Source organism: Trachypithecus francoisi, unplaced genomic scaffold, assembly GCF_009764315.1.
Source record: "Trachypithecus francoisi isolate TF-2019V2 unplaced genomic scaffold, Tfra_2.0 Contig01474, whole genome shotgun sequence".
Classification (NCBI taxonomy): domain Eukaryota; kingdom Metazoa; phylum Chordata; class Mammalia; order Primates; family Cercopithecidae; genus Trachypithecus; species Trachypithecus francoisi.
Window position 1 is genome coordinate 20,541,610 of NW_022681435.1, and position 26,209 is coordinate 20,567,818.

Below are 26,209 nucleotides of genomic sequence, written 5' to 3' on the forward strand. Positions count from 1 at the left end.
GCATTTATCTTGCTTATCTGTTTTCCCCCAACTCTCACGTAAAATGTGCGTCCCAGGAAGACTGGGAATGCTGTTTGCGTAGTGCTCTAGCAGCAGCCCCTAGAAATGCATCTGCACCACGGTAGGCGCTTCGGGCATTTGCTCCCACGAGCTTGCACCACCACGCTTCCCCTCCACACAGGCATGAAGATGTTCCAGTCATGGAGATTCCCCCCACCACTAAAGGAATTGCAGAAGCTGTAAAGTCAAACGTGAGAATCTGAGGGGAAACATGAGGAGGCGAGAGGCTGGGCAGCCCTGTGCGGCACGCAGTTAGCCGGGGCTTCAGCGCTGGAGCTCCTGATTGGACGTGTTGCGCTGATCCAGCGTTCCCGTCTTGGAGGGCGTCCAGAACCTTGTGTCCCGGCCTCACCCACACCTGCTTGGGCTGAGAGACGCTCTCAGGGATTCACCGAGTCATCCATGGCCGGCTTTGATCGGTTCCTGCGTTGGCGGGAAAAGTTGACCTGCATTGTGTGCCAGGAGCGCAAGGCTTGCAGGGCATGCTGGGAGAGCACAGGGCATGCTGGGAAAGCGCGGGGAATGCTGGGATTGGCTCCTGAGGGCCGTGAGGAAAGCCAGGAGCCGGGAGCGTCTCCTGAGGGTGGCGAGGAGGGAGCTGAGGCGCGCGGGCTCTCAGTCGACGCCTCGCAGAAACCAGGAGGCCTGGCCTGGGGTGCAGCTGCTTGAAGGAGGCAGAGCAGAAGCGAGGGAGGCTGGTGGAGGCCTTGCCGCCCACCCGCCCTTTCCTGCCCCTGAGGAGAAAGCCGGCACATCTGCAGTGCAGGAGGCCCTGGGCGTTGGAAGCGTTGCTTTTCCAGTTTGTAAGACCATTTTCCTGATTCTCTTCCCCACGGTCGCCGAGGAGCGGGTCAGGGCCGCTCTGAGGGCAGATCCCGGTGCCGGCGCCCTGAGGACGCTGGTTTGGATCAGGAAAAAAAAATTGTGTTCATCTGCAAAGACCCGTGAGCCCCAGTTTTTCGGGCATTTTATTATATTGGAAATGTATAGAAAAACCTTTTGAAATGGATTCAGCCGAACAAAGACCTTAGATTGGTTTCCACTCACGGCCATTGCTGCGGACACAGAAGCCAGGCCGGATGGGGGGTGGGCGCTCGCCTGGGGGCAGCGGGAAGCCGGGTCTGGGGCCGCCCTGAACCCCGCGTCCCAGAGTGACTTTGAGGAAGGGTCCCTCGTAGCCAGAGGCCTGTGGAGCTCCCGAGGGGGCCGCGGGCCCCAGGCTTCGTGCACGGCCCTGCACGAGCTGCCGGGCGCTCCCAGAGGGTTGGTTCTTTGGGGTTCTCCGAGTCCTCACGTGTGTAGAACTGTGCAGGTTCCTGTCGCGTGCTCCTGGCGCTTGTTCCTTGCCCTGCTGGGGATTGGAAACAAAGATGAAATCCTGGGACAGAAACGTAGCGGAGCGACTCCCTGGACGGGATGTTAATAGCACATCCGTAGATCGTAATAAGGCTTGGCCTACGTTTTGAGTTTCACGCTATAGTTCTTCTACGGCCTAGTCAAAGAAAACATCATTCTTTTTGAATCTGCAAGTTTTGCCAACCAGGAACTCCCAAAATTAAAAAATAGTAATAATTCTAATACATTCATGCTTATCCTTGAACAGATCACTCTTGTTTACATACAGTGTTGCAATCCATGAGTATTTGAAGGTTGGCAGAACGGGAGGACTTGCACCCAGGAATTTTTTGGTGACCTGGAATTTACATTCCTACTGTGATTTAGAGGAAAAATGAGAGAGAAAGTAATTTTAGGCCGGGCGCAGTGGCTCATGCCTGTAATCCCAGCACTTTGGGAGGCGGAGGTGGGTGGATCGCTTGAGCCCAGGAGTTTGAGACCAGCCTGGCCAACATGGCGAAATCCCATTTCTACTAAAATACAAAAATTAGCTGGGCATGGTGGCACACATCTGTAATCCCAGCTACTTGGGAGGCTGAAGCACAAGAATCGCTTCTGGGAGGCGGAGGTTGCAATGAGCCTAGATCGCGCCACTGCACTCCAGCCTAGGCGACCAAGCAAAACTCGGCCTCAAAAAGATAAAAAAAAAAAAAAAAGAAAGTAATTTTAGTGGGAAATGTTCATTAGAAATGAAAGTAACAGATCACAAACTTTCGCCCATGTCTTTGCTCTATTTTATTTAAAACATGTATTTGTCCTGGGCCTAAGCTGTAATCACCCTTTTGCCATATAGTTTACCTTGATCATTATTGATGCTCTCTACTAAAAAACTTCGGGTGAAGAGAATTAAAATTGTGAAGTCAGCAGTGTTTACCTTGCAACTTTGTACTTTTTTTCTTTTTAACTTTTCAAAACGTCAAATCAGAAAGGGAATATTTTTATTGTTAATGATACCAGGAATCATATTAATTCATCAACACCTCGTGTGAATTTATGTTAACCTTTGTAAGACTACTTCTATTTTTAAAAGAACCAAGTGGTTCTCTAGTGATGAGAATTTCAAACACTGTGATGCTAGAGTGAGGGAGATGTGTTGGAGCCAAAGGGCATTGCCAGCATTCCTCAGATGACACCACAAACTCATTTCAGCATTGTGATCAGAAGGCTGTTCACAATGCACATTCCCCGGGCCAGTATGTTATCCTTTCTTAAAAAGAAAAAACATGTTGATGTTGAAAAGTTGAAAGTACTAGAGTCCAGCTTACTTTTCCCCAATGTATTTGTGCAAGTTAGAGTACTGATGCTTCACTAGGTTGCTTTACTTTTATATTCTAGTTTTTGTTTCTGTAGTAAAACGTAATGTAGACTTCAAAGGTATACCTTGTGAATTATCAACTGTAAACTGTGCCTCCAATAGAATTTGAAAGCTGGATAATTAGTGGAAACAAAAACTAGGGAAGAATTTAGGGACTTCAGTAAACATTTTCTTTCGTGTACAATGACAAATAATATATTCCTCAACCTTGAAGTGCTTTACAGAAAAATCTGAAACAACAAAATACTTTGCTATACATTTTGACTTTTAAAAAATAATTATTGTTATAGAAAAGGGAGTGATGAAAATATTCTAAAATTTATTGCAGTGATGGTTGCACAACTCTGAGTACAGTAAAAAACTAAATTGTACACATTAAATGGGTGAATTTTATGTTATGTGAACTATATCTTACTAAAACTTGTACCAAAAATCATAGAAAATCATTAGAAGACCTTAAAGGTAAATGGCAGTGATACTTAACTGCTGAAGTTTGCAAACTAACTTGTTTGTATGATCCTGTTCTAAAACAATATCAAATATTGTGTGCTGACTTGGTATTGGAACTCTATTGGTAAGATAATTTACTACCTTTTTTTGCTATTTATTTTTAAAGGCCTGATTGCTGAGACGCTCAGTCAGAAAGTATGGATGATTCTAGGCAGCAGTCGCTGTTCTTCATCACACTTCCAGATTTAAACAAACTCTGTGCTGTCAGAATAATACTGAGTAATAAAGTGGCAGATACTGAGATAAGGACTATACAAATGAAGATGTGCAGGTAAAAAATACATCTTATAACTAAGACTTTTAAAACTTTAAGACCTATAAAAGCTGTTTTAGAGGAATTTTCTATAAAGCAAAATACTCATTCACTCAATTTGTGTTCATAATTTTAAAATAAAGGAAGTCATATTTTGTTTTGACCAGGTATATTGGATTACATTTAAGCAGGGACTTAAAATACTTGCAGTAGAATTATGTCACTGTTGAGCTTTTATATTTGTGACCTCTTACGTGCTTTTTAAAAGTTTAAAATCTCCACAGACATTCATGAATTAAATTCAGGCTCCCAGAAATGTAGAGGTCCTAATTAATCAATATTTATGGAATACCTACTGTTTTCCAGTAGGTATTTCTAGTAGGTGGGGCCCTTAGAGATCCTATAAACATCTTAGATTAGTAGTTTCTTAATTCTCAAGTCAGTATAAGACACTAAGAAGTATTTCTCTAGGGTCTGTCTCAAAATATCTGAGCCCACATAGTCGTTGAAAAACAGCTTAAGAGGGCCAGGCATGGTGGCTCACGCCTGTAATCCCAGCATTTTGGGAGGCCAAGGTGGGCAGATCACGAGGTCAGGAGTTTGAGACCAACCTGGCCAACATGGTGAAACCCCATCTCTACTAAAAATGCAAAAAAATTAGCTGGGCGTGGTGGCCGGCACCTGTAATCCCAGCTACTCAGGAGGCTGAGGCAGTTGAATCGCTTGAACCTAGGAGGTAGAGGTTGCTGTGAGCCAAGACCGTGCCACTGCACTCTAGCCTGAGCAACAGAGTGAGACTCCATCTCAAAAAAAAAAAAAAAAGAAGAAGAAGAAAGAAAAGAAAAGCAGCTTAGAGGAAACCTAAAGTATAATTCCATGATTACTGAGGACCTTCCTTTAAATTGTTTGAGGCACTCAAAGGAAGAGTCATAGAACACATGAGAAGATTCTATATTTAAATGAATTGCTTAGGGAAGAACAAACAACTAGAAGATACCCAGAGGCAAGAAATAAGGAAGCCACTTTTGGGGTGTCCTTCATTTTCCTCTTATTTACAAAGTTTTTCTTCTCTCTATTGCATATTTTCCCACCCAAGGGCATCAGGGAGCCTGTACCCTTCCTGCTAAAGTATAATTTGATACCTGTTAAGGACTTAATCTGTGACTCCTTTTGGAAATATTAAAATAGGTAGAAAACCTAAAGTGAGGTTTTTCTTCTGTTTGCCCTCAAATTGAAGGTAGCCATGCCCACAGAGTGGGGTTATCTTAACTCACCCTGGTGGTAATTGACAGAGAGTCTTGAATAGAGATTGCAGAGCTCTCTCTATTAGCATTTGGCTGTGTCAGATAATGGCAGGCCTTGCCAAGGCAAGTACCTGATATACCTGGGTTCCAACAAATATGAAGCCACCAGAAACAGATTGGCCTATGTTGGTTTTCAGGGTAACCCTATATACATCCTAATGGTTATTTTAATTTGTTTCTTTGATGATTAGTAATGTTGAAGGTTTTCAGATTTCGAGTTGTATTCTTTTTGTATTTTTCCCATCTTTCCCTTGAACCTTGAAATGAAATTATTAATGGTAATTTGATTCTGATGATGTTTGTTTTAAGTTCATTTGGCTGTTGAAACCACTACCTAGTTCTTTCTGGCTTGGGAAGAATTTCCTTTCTGAAGGAAAAGGATTTAGTCAGTAGTTCTAAATGTTTAAGTGGTTGGTAACTTCACTGACAGGTGAATCCTTAGACTCTTGCCTCTGGTGTCCCCTGCCCACCACCTTTTTTTTTAAAAAAGGAAAAATGGAAGAAATAGGAGTTAAAAGAGATAGATTCTTCACTGTGTGTAGATTTCTTCAAGTATTTAGGACAAAACTTGAGTTCTAAAAGATAAATTAGGTTCACAGATGAAAGAGGTTAGGAAATTCAGATGCAGGGACAAGTTCTCATGTTAGTATTAGTATCTACAACTTCCTAATTCTCTTAATTCAAATATTGCCTGAGTACCTACACCTACACTGTTCAAGGTGCTATGCTAAGTGTGAGGAGAGAAAGTCTCTAACACAATTGTTGCCTAGGAGAAACTTAACATTTTAGCTAAGCAAATGTTTAAAATGTTCCAATAAAGAACAGACAGTGAGTGTATTAGTCTGTTTTCACACTGTTGTAAAGAATTATCTAAGACTGGATAATTTATGAAGAAAATAGGTTTAACTGACTCACAGTTCTGCAAGCTTAACAGGAAGCATGATTGGAGGCCTCAGGAAACTTATAATCGAAACTTACAATCATGTCAGAAGGGTAAAGGGGAAGCAAGCACCTTCTTCTAAAGGCAGCAAGAGAGAGAGGTGCGGGGAGGAAGTGCTACACACTTTTAAACAAGATCTAATGAGAACTGACTATCACAAGAACAGCAGTGGGGAAATCTGCACCACGATCCAATCACTTCCCACTGGGTCCCTCTGCCAACACTGGGGATTATAATTCAACGTGAGATTTGGGTGGGGACACAGAACCAAATCATATCAGTGAGCAAGTCCACTTTGTAATATATTTCATCTCCACAGGCAATTGCTGTTTTTGCATCAAGATATTCTTGCATCGCCTGTGTCTGGACTATTAAACCAAATTTGGGTGGTGATGGCGGTTAGTATTTTAATATTTTTGAAATGTTATTACTAGTTGAGAACAATATTGATAAATAATAATTTATGTATTATAGCTAAAGTTAAGATGTTTATGAGGATTAATTGATTAATCAAAATGTGTTATAGGTTAATTGGATTATTAACAAACTAATATTGAAACGCCTGATGTGTAAAATCCATTTTTGTGGTTCTAATTTAACATTTATTTTTCTCATTATAAATGCTAAGATAAAGACTATTAATGAATAAAACGTGCTACAGTATAATGTTTAAGATAATATGGGCTTGATACATTTTATCACATTTTATTCAAAGTTTAGTTCTTTTATTTTTCTCCTAGGTCTTGGTATATGTCCATGTCGTATTTTCCCTCCCTCCCTCCCTTCCTCCCTCCCTTCTTTCCTTCCTTTTTTTGAGACAGGGTATGGCTCTCTTGACCAGGCTGGAGTGCAGTGGCTCCATCTCAACTCACTGCTACTTCCACCTCCCAGACTCAAGCAATCCTCCTCCATCAGCCTCTTGAGTAGCTGGGACTACAGGTGCACGCCAACATGCACAGCTAATTTTTTGTCTTTTGTGTAGAGAGAGGGTTTCCCCATGTTTCCCAGGCAGGTCTTGAACTCCTGAGCTCAAGCAATCCTCCCACCTTGACCTTTCAAAGTGCTTAGATTACAGGCTTGAGCCACCATGCCCAGCCATATTTTCTTATTCTTAATATAGTTTTTTTAAAAGGCAAGCCATTGGTGAACAAGTAAATTAATATCTTATTCGTATCTTTTTCTACCTAAACATCTTTATGGAACAAGGACATTATTTTAGAGTGCTAGTAAATTCAAGTATGTGAATTTAATTTAAGCAAGGGTGATAAGAGTTTCCTCTTAGCTATCTGTTTTTTAAAAAATGTATTGCTTTCTTACAAAGGTATTCTGTAAAAAAAAAAGTTGATGTTTGAAAGTAGAAAATGGGATTGCATACATACTGTTTTAAAACTTGCCGTTCATTTCCCCTTTAACAGCCTTTCCTGGATATCTTTCCATGTCAGTACACATATCTTCCTCATTTTTAAGGCTGTGAAATACTTCATTGTATGGATGTATAGTAATTTACTTAATACTTTCCAGTGCACATCTGAGTCTGTGCTGTTACAGTGTTTCAGAAAGCATCATTGAAATTGTATCACTTTTGTCTGATAGTTTGTCGGTTACAGTTTTAGAGATAGATTGTAGTGCACTTGAAACTATAATATAGATACTGCTAAATTGCTGTCTGAAAAGCTTTTTGCTGGATTGTATGTTAACAGATAGTCTGGAAGAAAACCTGTTTTTCCATACCCTCGTGAATGCTGTAGATATTCAGGCCTTTAAATAGTTGTCAGTCTGTTAGGTTACAAATAATATTTTCCTTTAATTTGTATTCTTTTTATTAATGAGTTGGAGCACTTAAGCCTTTGAACATGGTCTTCCATTTATGTCTATTTTCCTTATTCATGCCTAAGAATTATATATTAAGAAACGTGTTAAATATTTATTATACAAAATTTATTGGCCTTTTCCTTTATATGGATACTGGGGTCATGTCACTCCTAGAAAGGCTTTCCTCACTTTGAAAATGTGCCCAGAGATTCCAATTCAGGGAGAGAATGATCATCACTTCTTCTCCAAGGCACAAATGCTAATTGGATGATGGCCTGATTCTTTGCCCTCTGCAGAATAATGCTTAAAATCTTTCTTTGTTGCATTATTTAATTATATATTTATGTTAAGTCCTTTTTATAAATGTGGATTTTTGTTACAGATACCATTTTATAAAGCAAGAAAACTTAATGCCTATGTTGAAAAATATGGAGCTAAGGTAAGTGTTAAAAAATGATATTAATACCATATGTTGTTTATAGTGATTGTATGTTCCACTCCTTTTGTCAACAAACAAAAACTGGAGTATCTTTCTCACAGATTATTGTTATACATATGAAAGAACCCAACAAATTTTTCCTAACAATTATTATGTGCACATTTAGTGTAGAAAGAGGAGAAGAGGCTTTTTTGTTGGATGCTTTATTTCAGGCATTTTATGTGGCATAATCTTTTTTGCCATATACATCTTCAAATAAGTGAATCTCATCATTTTCACAGATAAACCCAGAGAGATGAGATTATTGCCCATATTATATAGCTAATATGTAGAGAAATAAAACATTATAGATTGTATTCTACATGGTGATGAGCTTCTGGATCTTCACAAAGAGAAAGATGAATACAGTGGTTAGTATTCATTTACTGAGACCCCTCTGTGTCTCAGTAATTTGAGTCATGGAGCCTTGACTAGAGCTCTCTTCATGCCTCTGCATGTAACTCTGAGACACTGTCATTGGTTATCCCAGAAGCCCATCTAGCTGTTACTGCTGGCCTCTGTTCCTAAGTCTAGTAGAGTTTGGGATAATGAGGTTTCTAGTCATCTTTAAAATGAGATGTTGCCTTTAGGTCCTAGGCAAGTAAAATTTCAGTAACACTTTCCAGTTCCCTGAGAAATCTTTGAATGACCTGAAAGCTGGTTCTGGCCATCAGTTACATTCTGTGGGAAAACAGTATTATTCAAGAGCAATGAGGAAAGAATATGTTTACATCTTTTTACTGAGACAAGTCTTTGGTCATCTAAGGATTCTGGTTATCTTGAAAGGCCATTTACAAGCTAGCTATGAGAACCAGATTTACAGTATGTCATTCACCTAGAACTAGGACTTGGGTCTTTAAGCAATCTCTACCAAATTCTATTATTTATTAAGGCCTAAGAATAGGTAACATTTTAGTATAGCAGATCCTTGAATAAAATAATTTTGTTCAACATTGTTTCAATATAACATTAATAAGAAAGGAAAATAATTTAGTTCCCAGTCAAGGCCACTGTCTGTGTGGTTTGCACCTTCTTCCCTTGTCTGAGTGGGTTTTCTTTTTATACTCCGGGTTCCTTCCACATCCCAGATATGCACACATTAAGGGAATTGGCATGTATAAAGTGTCCCAGGCTGAGTAAGGGTGGGTATGTGTGTGTTTGCCCTGCAATGGAATGGAGTCCTGTCCAGGGCTGGTGCCCACCTTGCACCTGGAGCTACCAGGATAGGCTCTGGCCACCCACCACCCTGAACTAGAATAAGCTAGTTGGAAAATGAATGAATAAATTGATGCACGAATACAAATTATTATAAAATAAATGTTCATAAAGTGTACAATAATCATACAGATGCACTACAGTAAATGATGCGGTACAAAAGCACTCAGGGAGCCTGTCATGTTTGTGATTGTTTTGAACTATGTGGTAGTAGGAGGTGCTCCTTAAAATTTTCACTTTGCAAACATTTATTCTTTGATTTTACCCACCACCACTACTACCACTGTCATTCACTGATTCACCAAAAATTGGGTGAATAATTCTTACTTGTTTTTATTAATATTTCTTAAATGTATGTATAGCTTACATTTATTTCATTGTTAATATTACAAGTGTTTTTGGTCTTTATTTAAAAGCTTAGTGATTTTTTGTGACCAGAACTATGCCATAGGAACTTTTAATTGTATCAGTTAGCCTATAGTTTTAGCAATAGCCAAAACCAATATAACAAAATTGGTTTTGTTATATGTCGTTTCACTGAAAGTCATGGTTTGTAAGAACTTATCAATAACATTAAATGAGGACTTACTGTATTGATTTAATAAAGCATTATTTATACTAAGCACCATCATTTTTTGTGTACTTTATAAGAAAAAACGAAAAATTAAGAAAATGTCACCCATAGTCCTTATACAATAATAAAAATGCTTTGTACTTTATTTTTCTTCCACCTTGTTAATTCACCTGTGACTTCATCAGTACAAGGTGTCACATCTCCAAAATGTTTAACATTTTTCTGTTTACACTCTTATCCTTTTTCCATTTATCTCAGTTTCCATTCCTATAAACTAAATTTTTGTTACCTTCACTAGACTTTTCAACCCTGAATTCTTTATTATTCACAAGCTTTTTTCCAGTATCACTTGTTTTTCTACCCTCATTGAGCCATTATGGTTATGCTCAGTTTTTCTTTATATGAATACTTTTCACATAATCATAATCAGCAGATATTTATTGAACATCTGTAACATGTCAAGCATTCAAGCATTGTACTTGATACTGGCGATGAAGCTGTGAACCAGATAAAGTCTCTGCCCTTGGTAATCTTATAGGTCTTATTTTTCTAATTTCTTAATGTGGAAGCTGAGGTCATTGATTTGAGAATTTCTTTGTTTTGTAATATGGAGACATTTCTTCTAAACACATTCGTGCTATACATTTCTTCCTAAACACGTTTTATTTTGATTTTCTTCAGTTAAAAAATATGTTATAATTTCTGTTTGATTTCTTTTTTGATCTATGGGTTATTTTGAAGTGTGTTATATAGTTTCTAAATATTTGAAGATTTTCCAGGGATCTTTTTGCCATTGATTTCCAGTGTAGTTGTTGTTAGAGAATACGTTCTTTATAACTTGAATCTTTTTAAATTAATTGAGGTTATTTTATGCCCCAGAATATAGTATATCTTAGTAAATGTTCCTTGTCCATTTGAGAAGAATGAGTATTCCATAAATGTGTTATCAAGAATTCTATAAATGTTTATTGGGTCACATTGGTTGATAGTGTTTTTAAGTCTGCTATATTCTCACTTATGTTCTGTTCACTTGTATCAGTTATTAAGAGAGTAGTATTGAAGTCTTTACCTATAATTATGAATTCGTCTGTTTCTCCTTGAAGTTCTGTTTGTAGCCCTTAGACAATTGCCGCAAACTCTCCAAAACGAGACTGCGCTTGGTTATTTTGGAGGAGTTTCTTAGAGAGATAACAATCCATTGTTCATGCACATCCTGAAAGCAGTTTTCCCTGCGATGGGAGTCACTCACATAGAAAAGGTGGTAGAGAATTTGTCCCTGACTTTAGCTGAAGTGATGACTCACACCATCTTTGCACTGCAAGGTATCCAGGTCACCAACCAGGATGGCTATGAATGACAGAATTGCCACATAATTCCTCCTTGCATGCCAAGGCTGAGTCTGTGCTGATAGATTTTGCTGTATCTGAATTAATTCCTTGGGCCATAGAGAAAGTCAATACAAAAATTAAGATGAGAAATCCACCTAGCTCTCTAAGGAAGACCCTGGTGGTTTATGGGATTTATTCAACTGTTTGGGTCTGGGCCCCTAGAGCCATATTTGAGGTCAGCATTATGGAGTCCCAATGATAGTAGCCTTAATTAAATTATGTATGAGACAAACTGAAGAAATTTGGTTCCATCCTCTGCCAACAGATTATTCAGTTATGTCCTGGAAACATTCATCAGAAGTCAAAATGGTACAAAACTTAGAGATGGATAATATCGGGAGACAATTTTCCTCGACTTTCTCATGCTTCTGCATGTCATTTTTCACAGAGGCAAAGCCAGCAATTTTTTCTGGACTGTATTTTCAAGGATGTTTATCAAACAGCCTTGGCTCTTTCTTCAGCCTTGGGTAGCTTCCTCACGTGTCTGTGCTAATCAATACTCAGCTGACTCTCTGTTGACCTCCAGAGTTTGCTTTCTGTGCAGCTCTTTCCTCTCCCATACTTTGCACTGAAACCTCTAGCTTCCTTGACTTTCAGCTCTATCTCCTTAATTCAGGGAGACTCCTGGCCTCTTCCTAGGTTCCCCTGCTCTGTACTGCAGCCTAGAAACCCTCTATCATCAAGAAGCTGGGGAAATCCTAGGGCTTATCTTGTTCATTTCCCATCTTTTGGGGATCACTTTTCTTTGTTGCCTGATGTCTGATATCTTGTGAACTGTTATTTCATATAGCTTGCCTGGTGTTTTAGGTGTTTCGAGTGGGAGGATAAATCTGGTTCCTATTACTTATTGGTCTTAACTATAAGTGAAAAATCTTAATTTTTAAAATTAATTGTGTATTATACAAGTAGAGATATTCTCTTGGTTGCATGTCTGCCCAGGCAAGTATGTATTGTTTTCTACAGTTGTGGCAGGCAAGGTCTCACTAACTCAGGCCTCCATTACAACTGTTCCAGCACTGCCTGAGTAGCAAGGTTAAACATTAAAAGCTAATTGAGCCTATGCCCTTATACAAAGGCTGAAATGTAACAAAGAACCCACCAAGAGTTTTGCTTAGGCTTCTCCTGGGCCTTGAAGCATGACAAGATAATGAAGGAATTCTTAACAGGACCCTGTTAGGATTAAACAAGTTTTATTGTGAGGCTGAAGAAACTCCCTACGCCTCCACAAACAAGTTTATTGGGGTCTAAAGGAACTCCCCAAACCTTTATGATTTAGCAGGAGACAAGATAAGGGTAATCACACCAGTACCTAGACCCATTTAGATTAAGTAAACTTACTGAGGCTCCAGAAGAAAGTCTTCAGGACTCAGACCTTAGTTATAGATTAAAAGAAGTTAATCACTTATGTCTTTAGATAAATGCACACTTATATAGACATATAGCTTAGAAGGTATATAAGCTCTGGAAAACTTTGTAATTTTGAGTTGGTCTGGCAATAATTTCCAGGCCTTCTCCCTGTAACCAGTTGCAGAAAATAAAAATTCTCTTCCTCCCCAGTTCATTTGCATCTTGTTATTGGGCCACAGGAAATAGCAGCCCGACCCTCAGTTTGGTCCAGGAACAGAGTGAACAATAATGAGAACTATTACAAGTTTGTCCTCGTTTGGATTTCTCTTTGTGGAGCAGAATACAAAGTAAAGATCAAGGTTTTTAGCATAGAATTCTCAAGATTTAGACTAATTGGCCAGGGTAAGCAGGTAGTATTTGGCCATGATAGCATGACAATAGTAGTGGTTTTGAAGTGAATATATTTGAACACTTCTTTAACGTTAGAACCAGATAGGATTAGCTCTAGCAATGGCTATAATTTTTACCTAGAATACCCCAGTTTGTTGGGTGGTGATCTAAATGGGCAGTCGTTTCCTATTAGTATATACATACACAGCAATTGCTCTAAATTTGTCCTTATTTTGCCATTTAATATATTCAGATGGAGGCTCCACAAAGAGTAATTCCTGTAATTCTTCAGAACTGCCTTTCATATTCATTCACGGCTAGACTTGCTCCAGCCTGGAATAGAACTGGCCATCTCTTGATACAAGGTAACTTTATCTTTTTAGTCTTTGGGGCTTTCTGAACTAGATTATTTCTGTTATGTGTGTATTAGTCTGTTCTCATGCTGCTAATAAAGACATACTGGTGACTGGGTAATTTATAAAGGAAAGGTTTAGTGGATTCACAGTTCCACATGGCTGGAGAGGCCTCACACAATCATGGTGGAAGACAAAGGAAAAGCAAAGGGATGTATTACTTGGCAGCAAGCAAGAGAGCATGCTCATGGGAAATCCCCTTTATAAAACCATCAGATCTCATGAGACTTATTCACTATCACAAAAACAGCACAGGAAAGCCCCACCCCCATGATTCAGTCATCTCCCACTGGATCCTTCTCACAACATGTGGGAATTATGGAAACTACAATTCGAGATTCAGGTGGGGACACAGCTAAACCATATCAATGTGCATCTGTTCTTAATTTTAAGATATATAATTTTTAGAAAATAATTCTTAAAACTGACCCAACTAGGCAATCTCAAGCAAGCCCACAACAACATAAATGTCATTTCTTTACTTTGGGATTATATACAGAGACCTGATGTTTCTTTTAAAAAATTACTATATAATACTTGATACTTAGGAATAAATGTAAGTTACAAAGCAGTATGATAAAATGAACACAATACTGTTAAAACTGGGAAGCTATCCCGAATTTTTCTTAAAGTCTGATTGTTTTCTAAATATTTCATAGCTGGAAATAGATATTTGGGGGAAGAATTGGTATTTCCATCCTTTTAATTGAAGAGATACCTTCTGAATGATTATATTTTTTCAGCTGTCATCAGATATTACTGTATATAACAACTGAATTTTAAAGTATTTTCTTTAGCTTTGTTAATTTCACATCAAGCATAGTTATAAATATCAAGCATGATTATGAGTTGTAATAATATGGCATATTCTGTGAATTTTTTAAGGAAGAGATTTTCTTTCTCAGATGGGAAAACAAAGTGCTGTTGGTAAGTAAAAATGCATAAGTCAATAGGTAATATAATTCATCATTGCTAAAGAAAACAGTATCATATGCTGGGCACGGTGGCTCATGCCTGTAATTCCAACACTTTGGGAGGCCAAGGTAGGTAGATTGTTTGAGCCCACAAGTTCAAGACCAGCCTGGGCAACATGGTGAGACCCTATTTCTACAAAATTATTAGCCAGGCACCACGCCTGTAGCCCCAGCTACTTGGGAAGCTGAAGTGGAGGGCCAGTTGAGCACAGGAGGTTGAGGCTGCAGTGAGCCATGATTGTGCCACTGCACTCCAGCCTGGGTGACAGAGCAAGACCCTATTTCCAAAAAAAAAACAAAACAAAACAAAACAAAAAAAACTGATAACATAGATCATTGGGTTGTATAATTATTGATTAATCAGGTTGTATAAGACCTTAATTAGATATTATTGTAATCAGAATTTCACCTGGGAAATCACTTCTTGTTCAAAATGTACATTCTAGACTGTATGAGAAAAATTCATCTTAATTGGAAAAAGCTATATTTTTATTTTCTCTACTTAAAGAAAATCATGACTGTGAAGGAGTTTAATTCTGTAGGCATTTATAATGTATAGTTTCCAGAATCATATCATCAAAAATTCTTTAGTACTGATGTAAGTCAAAGCTTTATTTCTTATAAGAATAGGATTCTTTTTTCCTTAAAAAATTGTAAAAAGAGACACAGATGATCTAAAGTATACAGTTTACTAGATAGCCTAATCCAGTTCTTTCATTGATTTGCATGGTTGTGTTTCAGATAGACACTTTCCTAAACACTAGTCCAGAGATAGCAGATAGATGAGAATCTTGAGTCACCACCGTAGACATTATTAATCAATCATGGTAGCTTCTCACATCATTTGGGCATAGCCTTAAAATCCTGACCTGTAATCTACAGCTATTAGATCTGGTTTGACTTTCCAGCTAAAGCCTATTTGCTCTCCTTGAACTAGTTTTATGTTTAATTTGTGTAGTGTCAGTCAGTGTGCCCAACCTCTGGGTTAATAGGTTCATCACCTACATCTAGTTTCATCTCCAAACACTGTCATGACGCTACAGCTGTAGGGATTAAAAATAACAGTTTAGGAGAGGAAAATTCCTCACTCCTGTGTTAGGATTTTTTTTTTTTCACTTTTATTGAAATGTAATACACTATGACAAATTTTAAGTGTCTATCTCATTGAATTTTAACAAACTAAACATTCTTGTAACCAGTTCTCAAGATCAAGAAACAACATTAAGAGCACCTTAGAATCCCCCTCATGCTTTCTTCATGTACTAACCCTTCCCAAAGTCCCCACTATCCTTACATTTCAGAAGTAGTTTTCTTTATGAAAAAGAAAGGTAAAGACTTCAAGACTCTAGGACTTCAAGGCTCTAGGAGATCCGGAATATATCTGCCAGTATATTTGAGGATATTTGTTAGTAAAAGACTACTCAAGTCAGAAACATGGTGTGATACCTCTTTAGATTACAGAACAGGACAATCTCCATATATATATATATAATATAAATCAGATTTGTGTAAGGTATTTGTTGGATTTTTCTCTTAACTGTGGGATGTTTCATTTTTCTTATTGTAACCTTGCCTGTGACCTGCACCCCACACACATATTAATGCTGTTTCATACCTTTGTCCTCTTTTAGATGTCTCATCTGTAAACTGTCAAATATTAAGTGGTTATTATTTGAATTTTACCATGTGCGGAAAAAAATCTGTTCTTGTTTTTGACTTGAATAAGTTAGTTTCCTTTGTTACTAAAATACTTCATTTAATAGTAGAGTAATAATTCCAAATAGTTCACAGTTAAATATTTTATTTTCAGTATTAAACATCAATGTAACAGAAACTCAAGTTTGTCTAAGTATAGAAGTTTGCACAATCAGACTGCCACCACCTGAGGTACCACATATTGTGATTTCTATACTTTATTATATTTACTATATACTTTTTATGTTTATTATTGTTACTAACATGTAATTAGGTTTTAATTTTTAACATGAAGGGTGGTAGAAAGGTTTTTATTATCAAAATCTGTATTATTAAATGCTTGATATATTTATATTGTTCTAAATCTGCTTCCCCAAGAAAATATTATTCTGTCCGTTTAACACAGGTCTTCACATTATTCCTTTGTTCAAAAACTTTGTTAAGATGCTATCCGAGACTCTCCACAAGCTATCCTGTCTTAGCACCCACTTCTTGCCTCTTCCTTCGCTTCCAAATGTAAAAAGCACAATTTTAGCTCATATTAAATTTAATATTAATTCCCCTGCCCTTGATATTCTGGCAGCATTTTTTTGCATCTATTTTTTACACATAACACATTCTGTCTTCTTAGTAGAAGGATATATGTCTTTTATTTTGTGGATTCCCACAGCACCTAGTATAGAATCATCTTATACACTAGTGTCACTCAATGTTATTGTGTTTCCTCTAGGCCAGTAGTTCTAAATGGAAGTGGTTGAGGGCAGAGAAATGAATGATTGGCTTCTTATGAGACATTTGGCAATGTCTAGAGACAATTTTGGTTATCTCAATGGAGGTAGGATGGTGTTGCTACTGATGTCTAGTGGGTAGAGGCCAGAGAAGGGATGCTAATGCATATCCTCCCCTGCACAGGACAGTCATCTTATCCCCACCCACAGAATTATCCAGCCCAAAGTATCAATAGTGTGGAGGTTGAGAAACCCCAGGCATAGGACAAATGATGCTTCCTTTGCTTAGAGTGGCCCCTCTGATTGGCTATACATGTCCTTCTAATCATTTAAGGGCCAACTCAAATGCTACTCCTCCATTCATTTATTTCCACTTAACTATTTGATTACCTCTTATGTGGATAAGTAACAAAGGACAATGGATAAGTCCAAGATGAATAGGATCCACTTTTCTGCCCTGGAGAATCATGTAAGCCAGTAGGGAAGATGACCTGCTTATAAATAACTGGAATGGGTAACATGACATGCATATCTTGGACTGATGAGGAACCTTCCCAAGGTTCCAAACCCTGTGTGATCTCCCACCCTCATTTAAACCCTCATACTTTCCTGTACCATACTTTGTTTTCTGTCACTTAGAATACCTGAAATTGGGTAATTTGTAAAGAAAATGAATTTATTTATTAAAGTTATAGAGACCATGTCCGGTGAGGACCTTCTTGCTGTTGGGGATTCTCTGCTGAGTCCTGAGGTGGCGCAAGGCATCACATAGCAAGAGGGCTGGGTATGGAAGCTGAGGTCTCTCTTCCTTTTATAAAGTTGTGAGTCCTACTCCCGTGATAAGCCATTAATTCATTAACCTTCTAATCCACTAATCCATGAATGAATTAATCCATTCATGAGGGCAAAGCCCTCATCACCCAATCACCTGTTAAAGGCTCCACATTGGCAGGGCACGGTGGCTCATGCCTGTAATCCCAGCACTTTTGGAGGCAGAGGTGGGGTGGTCATGAGGTTAGGAGTATAAGACTAGCCTGGCCAACATAGTGTAACCCTGTCTCTACTAAAAATACAAAAATTAGCTGGGCATGGTGGTGCAGTCCTGTAATCCCAGCTACTCGGGAGGCTGGGGCAGGAGAGTTGCTTGAACCGGGACCCAGGAGGCAGAGGTAGCAGTGAGCCGAGCTCGCGCCATTGCACTCCAGCCTGGGCTAGAGAAGAGCAAGACTCCATCTCAGAGGAAAAAAAAAAAGGCTCCATGTCTCAATACTGCCACATTGGGGATTAAATTCCAAAATGAGTTTTGGAGGGGACACATAGTCAAATTGTAGTTTATACTCACATACTTATTTCTATTTTTATACCTCTGATTTTCTTATAAGAAGCATCATGAAGACTAATATTGTGGCTTACTCACCTTTGAATTTTCTACAGATGATACTTCTGTATTCTCCACCTCAATTTGAACCAATTTAGAGATTGACAGAGGAGTAAGACATAAATAGAGATCAGAATGTCACCTTTATTACTAGGGTGAGATTATAATTTATCCTCAAAATAGGATGCTTCTGAGAGTGAAAGGCACACTAACCTGATGAGATACTAGCCCAACATGCATGAACTGGGATATATGGTCATGCTGTTCATTACTGGAAAGGAAAAACAGCTCTTGGAGGACATGGCTTATCTGAACCTTAGAATTAGGCAGACGTAATACCCATCCACTAATTGCAGTAGTGGAAAAATGACAGGCCTCCCTTGGGAGACCAGGCACTGGTTCTGAAGTGACAAAGAGAATGCAGAACACCACTCTCTGCCAGCAGGCCAGCTCCCAAGAGGAAGGGGAAGAGGTGAGCCAGCATGCCTGGTTATTCATCTCAATTTCACCATCTGTATTAGTCCATTCTCATGCTCTGAAGAAATACCTGAGACTAGTTAATTTATAAAGGAAAGAGGTTTAATTGACTCACAGTTCCTCATGGCTGGGAAGGCCTCAGGAAACTTACAGTCATGGTGGAAGGGGAAGCAAGCATGTCTTTCTTCACAAGGTGGCAGGAGAGAAAAGTGCAGAGCAAAGGGGGAAAGGCTCTCTATAAAACCATCAGATCTCGCGAGAACTCACTATCACTAGAACTGCATGAGGGTAACTGCCCCCATGAGTAAATTACCTCCCATTAGGTCCCTCCTACAACATGCGGGGATTATGGAAACTACAGTTCAAGATGTCACCATCCATATGCCCTAGGGAGGAATGAATGACAGAGCAGAATGATTCCAGGAATATGTGTTAGTAGAGCTTTCTGGGCATGGAAAGAAACACCAAAAATGGGGCAAACACGTGCCTCTCCTCTATTCAACATTATACACTCAACACGTACTTGTTAAATTAAATTGATTCTCTAAATTATGATTATTCATCAGCTTCTCTGAATCTCACTTTTACTTAAGTTTTTGATATGGCATCTTACACATTCTGACTGCTACAAAAATTAGTTTCATATATACCTTTGTTCCCACTAAATTGTAATCTTTTTGAGATTCTAGGTCCTGTGTTATTCATTTTTATTCCCCATGGAGCCTAAAAGATAATTGCATTTAATTTTCCTTTTATTAAAATCTGGCATTGGTTATGTTAACGAAAACGTGACTGAGGCAGATCTCAACTGATTCAGGTTTGTTTTGCCAAGGTTGATGACATGCCCAGGGAAAAGAAATACAAGTTACAATAGGATCCGTGCCCCATGCATTTTCCAAAGAGGGTTTTGAGGACTTCAGTATTTAAAAGGGAAAGAACAAGCAGAAGGGGAAAGAGGAAGGGGAAAAAAGAGGAGGAGGGTAGACAATGAGCCAAATGGTTACATTCTTGTGAGGCTTTGATTATAGCTGAGTGAATCTACATTATACACATGAAAAGGGGTAGAGGAAAAGTCAATTGTGCACTTCTCTCACTCAGTAAATCTACATTTACTGTCATAATCTGAAACTAAGCTGTCTGGGAACAAAAGGAAGGCAGGGGTTTTTTGTTTGTTTTTTGTTTTTGTGTGATTCAGTTACCAAGCTTAATGTTCCCTTTGGTATAGCAAGTTTGGGGTTCTGAGATTCTGGTTTTTTCTTTCATAGTTATATGGTCAGGTTGGCGGGGGGGGAGAAGCAAGGGTGAAGAGGTGAGAAGGAAGATGTTTCTTGTTTCTCTTCCCTCCAGTTTATTTTGTTTGCTTTCATTCCCCTTATCAAAAATCTGCCATGGCCTCCATTGACTATAAGATGAAATCTCAACTGTTTACTATGATATGCAAGGTCTTCAGCAAACTGATCCAAACCAACCCTACTTACAGCCTCATCTCCCATTACTGCTCTGCAAGAAGCCAGACTATGAATTGTTTCTCAAAGATAGTATGGTCTTTCATCCTTCCATGTCTTTGATCACACAGTTGTCTAAGCCTATAATTCCCTTTCTTCTGCTCATCTTTCAAGGCTTATCTCAGACATCACCCCTTTGAAGAATTCCCCATCTCCTAAGTCATCTCTCTTGGTGCTCCCTGCCTTGTTTATCACGTATTATCTATGCAAATGTCTCATTAAACTGAGAAGTCCTAGACGGAAGGGTCTGTGTCTTATTAATCTTTCTATCAGAGGAGCCTACTCTAGTGCCTGTCACTCACTTTAGAAAGATTTATGGAGCACTTTGGGAGGCCGAGACGGGTGGATCACAAGGTCAGGAGATCGAGACCATCCTGGCGAACACGGTGAAACCCCATCTCTACTAAAAAAATACAAAAAAGAAAAAACTAGCTGGACGAGGTGGCGGGCGCCTGTAGTCCCAGCTACTCGGGAGGCTGAGGCAGGAGAATGGCGTAAACCCGGGAGGCGGAGCTTGCAGTGAGCTGCAATCCAGCCACTGCACTCTAGCCTGGGCGACAGAGCGAGACTCCGTCTCAAAAAAAAAAAAAAGAAAGATTTATGGAATGAATGGAATGGAGCATTGAGCGTTGACTGGAGTGAGTTCATTTATTTTTTGAACTAGGTGACCTTTGTGTCTAAATTCTTTTTTAATTCCTCTGGGCTAGAGATTGGAGTAGTTTTCTAAATCCTGACCTTTGACCCTATTTAGACCAATTTTAAAGCAGTTTATTATAATTCATTATGAAAAATGGGATTTCAGCCCTTATCTTTACAATTTAAATAGAGATAAAAAAATTTAAGAGGTAATTGAAACAGTAATTTACTCATTTCTCAAATTTTGGACTGTGCTAAACTTTAAAATAATACTTTCCTGGAAGTAATTGAATGTTTCTGAAGGAATTTATATGCATAAGTTGCCATTTTACTGTTTGGTGTGTTGAGATTATAATTGAATCCACAGTTACATGAGGGATATATTTCAGAAAAGCATTATGTAATATTAAACTGTTTGCCTTGAAATTTAATTATATGGAATATTTGGGAAATGAGTGCCTCGAAACAAATTTCTATTTATTTCATAGATGGACATTTACTGGGTACTATTATGGGTATATGCCAAGTGCTGATGGAAAACACCTTTTCCTCCTAGAATGTTTTATCTAGGTCAGAAGAAAGAAGAGCATGCACACAGAAAACTTACCAGACGAAGGGAACATTTACTGAGTACTGGTTAATATTCACATACCCAGAAAATTCAGTGTAGGCCTAGAATCACATTAAAATTCTCAGATCTGCACTTATTAGCAGTGACTCTTTGGTACGTTAGTTAATCTCACAGAATTCCATTTTTCTTATAAATTGGAGATAATGATATCCCTTCTAGGGTTGTAAGGAGGTTATGGGTTAAAGTACATTAAGGGCCTAGCATAGTACCTGGCAGTAAAGGTTTAAAAATGATAGCTATTGTTATTATTTTATATGTAAGTAAATTAAGACTCAAGCAATTAAATAAGTTGCTCTAGGTCATAAAGGTAGTAAGAGATTAAGGATTGGAGTTTGTCCTTCAACTCTGTTCTTTCTACAATACCATGCTTCCTTCACCTATCCTTAGGTTTTTTGGTTCAAATTTGTATGTCCCATAGAGCCTTACAGAAATAGATACCCAATATGTGTTAAATAAAAATACAATTAAAAAACAGTGTTTGGTAATGGAGTATCAAAATTAGTGTTATAGGAACTGTGTTACTTCAGGAATTAAGAGAAAAAGAAAATGTCTGAGGGAATCATATATGAAATCTTTGAAACACTTGTACTATTTTTCACCCTTTTCTTCTTGAAATAATCTCCTCTCTTGATTTCTCTGAAACTAATTTTTCTAGAATCTCCTGGAATTCATTTATCTTCATTTATTTATCATTTTAAATGTTGCTGTTTCTTAGGGTTCCATTTTCAGCCCTGTTTTCCTTAGCAGGCTCACCCATTTCAGTGGCTTCAGCCTATACACCATACCTCCCAAATATTCTTGTATAGTTGTAACTTTTCTGTCCTCTCTTGGATACTTTCAAATGAATGTACAAATCTCATCAGTCAGACTCAATTATTTCTAAAACTGATTGTATTTATTTGTCACCTTCCCCAATCTCAAATCTGTTCCTCCTGTGTAATTATTCTTTTCATTAGTGGCATCAGCAGTCAATAATTTACCTACCTAAAGACTTCAGAGTCATCCTTGGCTTTTCCTCTTTCTCACTTTCTCTTTCCAGTGAGTCTTTAATAGCCTACTCTGGTCTCTGAAATGGACTCTTCTCTGCCTCCATTTCTGTTGCTCTAATTCAGACTCCCCTTTTTTACTTGAACTATTAAACCAGTCTCCATATAGGCCTTGTCTCCAGCCTTTCTCCTCCAAGTTTATTATCTAATTTTTCCTTACAATGTGAGCAGAGTTCACGTTCTAAAACAAAGGTCCCCAGCCTAAATATCTTTAGTATTTCAACTTTCCCTAGAGAAAATTAAGTCTAAATTCTTTAGATTGGCATTATAAGGAGAAAATAATATTTTTTGAATACCTGCTTTTCAATACGGTTTTGATCATATAAGGGCACTTTACAAATATTTGCTAAATAAGGAAATACAAAGGGTTAGCATTCGCAGTCTCTTGGAGTATATAGTGAACAGTTGGGTGGTTTGCCAGTCTTTAGTCTGTGTTGAGAAAGACTAGTGTAAACAATAAGTACCGGTACTTATTGAGGTCCCTGCAGCAATTGACTTGAGTCTCTGAATATTGTAGAAAGTACCCAGAGGATATATACTCAAGCTACATAAGTACGTGTGTGTGAGAACCCATAAACTTTAAACATTTGAACCTGATACCTACCTTCTTTGAATTCAATTTTAAGTTCTGTTTTCTCTCAGTTTATTCCTCCCTCTACAACCAGTCTTTTCTAACATTCATAACTATGCCTGTTCTAACCATGTTTTTATCACACATTTCAGGCAACTGATCTCTTAAGCACAGTACATCACAGTGCAAGATTTATCTCTTGTGCACAGGAAAATATGTGTCCTTATTCATTCTGTGTGGCCTTGCTCTTTTACTTCACAATGTAACTAACATATTCTATCATCCTCTTCCTGCATTCATGTTTTCCTGCTCTTCCCTGATCCTCCATTTCCATTAGTTTTACTGAATGCCACAGGAACTCAGAGAAGGATCAGTCACTGGATATGGGGAAGACGGGTCTAGATCCAGGCATCAGGACTTTATTGGTAGGAGTCAGAGAAATCAGAGTGGGGACAATACTTTAAGCAACTGTATTGTTAAGATGCTAATGAGTTGTCCAGGCAATAAAAAGTTGTCTAGTTTAGTTGGACTTCCTTGAAAAGTAGTAGGCGGTGAGGTTAGAACATTGTTTCTCAAAAGATGTTAGGTGGTTGGTTAAAAATGGGGTAAGGGTGGGCTGGGTGCGGTGGCTCACGCCTGTAATCCCAGCACTTTGGGAGGCCAAGGTGGGCAGATCACAAGGTCAGGAGATCGAGATCATCCTGGCTAACACGGTGAAACCCCGTGTCTACTACAATACAAAAAAAATTACCTGGGCGTGGTGGTGGGCGCCTATAGTCCCAGCTACTGGGGAGGCTGAGGCAGTAGAATGGCATGAACCCGGGAGGCGGAGCTTGCAGTGAGCCGAGATGGCACCACTGCACTCCAGCCTGGGTGACAAAGCAAGACTCCATCTCAAAAAAAAAAAAAAAAAGAAGAAGAAGAAGAAAAATGGGGAATGGGGTAACGGTTTATGAATCATTCTCTCTAATCTTAATACAGGGTCCTTTCACCCATTAATACTTTGTTTTTTCACCCTCCTTGAGGTCTCTTTATATCTTTGGCTAACTGAAACAGTGCCTCTCAGGGAGATTTTCCAGGGTAAGAGAGCTGTAAATGCCCTATAGGGAGGACACTGGAGGAACAGGGAAGAAAGTGTTCTAGGAGGCTGTTAGGGGTATAAAAGGAGACTGGAGCATTGGCTCTGTCTTTTCTCCTCCAAAAGACCAGATAGAAGTATAATTCCCTTACTCATCCTCCATTTAAAAAACCAATTGAGGTTAAAAGCTATTATTTTAAAACATGAACACCTTCCTTTGGAAGAGATTCAACTCCCTGCAAATTAACATAATTTTTTAAAAATCTGAAAACCAGCTAAAATAACTGCAGAATAGGTGTTTGGGCTTGGATGGTAAGAGGGAAAGCATGAAATGCTTTTTATATTGTATAAAGGAGAAGCAGGATGAGCTGCAACTTTGATTACTTATGTAAAGTGGTTATGCATGATTCAATGTAACTTAAGTCTTTAAAACCACTTTATAACCTATGTGCATGTAACAAATACGTATCTTTTAAAATGTTTCCTTTTTTTGCCAAATTGAGGACTTACAAATCTTCTTTCCATTCAAAGCTAAAAGAGTTTGAGATTTCCCAGAGTATTATAAAGGATTTTCATACTAACAAGCATGTTGTCATTGAGAGACATTCCATTTTAAGCAACTGGTGCTACGTTTTGCCAAGGTGAGATTTCAATTTGTAGTGTCTAGAGTGAGTTCAAAATATGGTGGTTTCCGTTATTTTGCTTTCTTAACATTGACATGTACAAAAGTATAAACCATTTTGGTGAATTTTAAAATACTGAATTATCACTTCACAAAGGTATTGAAACAATATTGTCATATTTACAAAAGCCATGAATTTTCTTTATCAATTATTAATTTTATTATATATTCAAATTTTATTAGATCTAGTTTCAAAAAAGGTAATATTTCTAAATTTCTCATTATAAAATGAAAATTATCAAAATAATATTAATAAAACCTCATAAACTTGTATCTAATCATTAATGATTCATTATAATTTGATGTGAACTGAGTTTTAAGTTTGTACTATTTTCAGGAAAAAATATTTTGTTACTAGTATAAGCAGGACAATTGGGATAAAATTTTAAATCGCTTAGGAAAAAGAACTTTAGTGGCATACACATAATAATTCAATCATTGAAGCTGGGAGGAGGTAGGTAGAAAACATAGGTTTAACTCTAATTGATTTACCACTTAACAGACTTTTCCCTAAAGTCTAACAATTACCAGTAATATCTTTGGGTTGAAAAATTTCTTAGTCATTATTTTGTGTTTACAGTTGGCACATTGTTTACAACAATCTAATTTAGTTTTTTCTAGTAATTCTAGTTGTTAAAATACAATACAAAGAAAGGCCATATATGACAAACCCATAGCTAACATCATACTCAACAGTGGAAAATTAAAAGCTTTTTTCTCTAAAATCAGGAACAAGACAAGGATGCCCACTCTCTCCACTTCTGTTCAACATAGTACTAGAAGTCCTAGCTGGAGCAGTCAGACAAGAGAAAGAAATAAAAGGCATCCAACTTGTAAAGGGAGAAGTTAAATTGTTGCTGTATGCAGGTGACATGATCTTACATATAGAAAACCCTAAAGACTCCACCAAAAAACTGTTAGAACTAATAAACAAACTCAATAAAGTTGTAGGATACAAAATCACACAAAAAAGTAGCATTTCTATATACTAAAACAAACTATCTGTAAAAGAAATCAATGAAAATAATTTTGTCCATAATAGCTACCAAAAACATACTTAGCAATAAATTTAACCAAGGAGGTGAAAGACCTGTACACTGAAAACTACGTATCTGTGAAAAAGCACAGATGACAAAAGCAAAAATGGACAAATGTGTTTACATCACTGAAAAGCTTCTATATGGCAAAGGAAAACGTCAACAGAGTGAAGAGACAACTTACAAAATGAGAGAAAATATCTGTAAACCGTACATCTGATAAAGAGCTACTATCCAAACTACATAAGGAACTCAAATAACTCAATAGCAAGAAAACAAACAACCTGATTTTAAAATGGGCAAAGCCCTCGAATAACATTTCTCAAAAGAAGATATTTAAATGATCAACAGGTGTATGGAAAAATGCTCAACACCGG

The 26,209-nt window shown here is 38.0% G+C and overlaps 1 protein-coding gene across 1 annotated transcript in view; it reads left to right on the top strand.

The window, feature by feature from the left end:
- The first annotated feature begins 592 nt into the window (after positions 1–592).
- CUNH18orf63 (chromosome unknown C18orf63 homolog) overlaps positions 593–26,209 on the top strand; it is a 42,492-nt gene continuing 16,875 nt past the window's right edge. The window contains exons 1-8 of the mRNA XM_033175776.1: positions 593–863; positions 3,387–3,551; positions 6,097–6,175; positions 7,972–8,028; positions 13,235–13,346; positions 14,280–14,321; positions 16,179–16,255; positions 24,645–24,754. Of these exons, the coding sequence (XP_033031667.1) occupies positions 3,418–3,551; positions 6,097–6,175; positions 7,972–8,028; positions 13,235–13,346; positions 14,280–14,321; positions 16,179–16,255; positions 24,645–24,754 (611 nt within the window). The 5' untranslated portion in view covers positions 593–863; positions 3,387–3,417. The remainder of the gene's footprint in view (positions 864–3,386; positions 3,552–6,096; positions 6,176–7,971; positions 8,029–13,234; positions 13,347–14,279; positions 14,322–16,178; positions 16,256–24,644; positions 24,755–26,209) is intronic.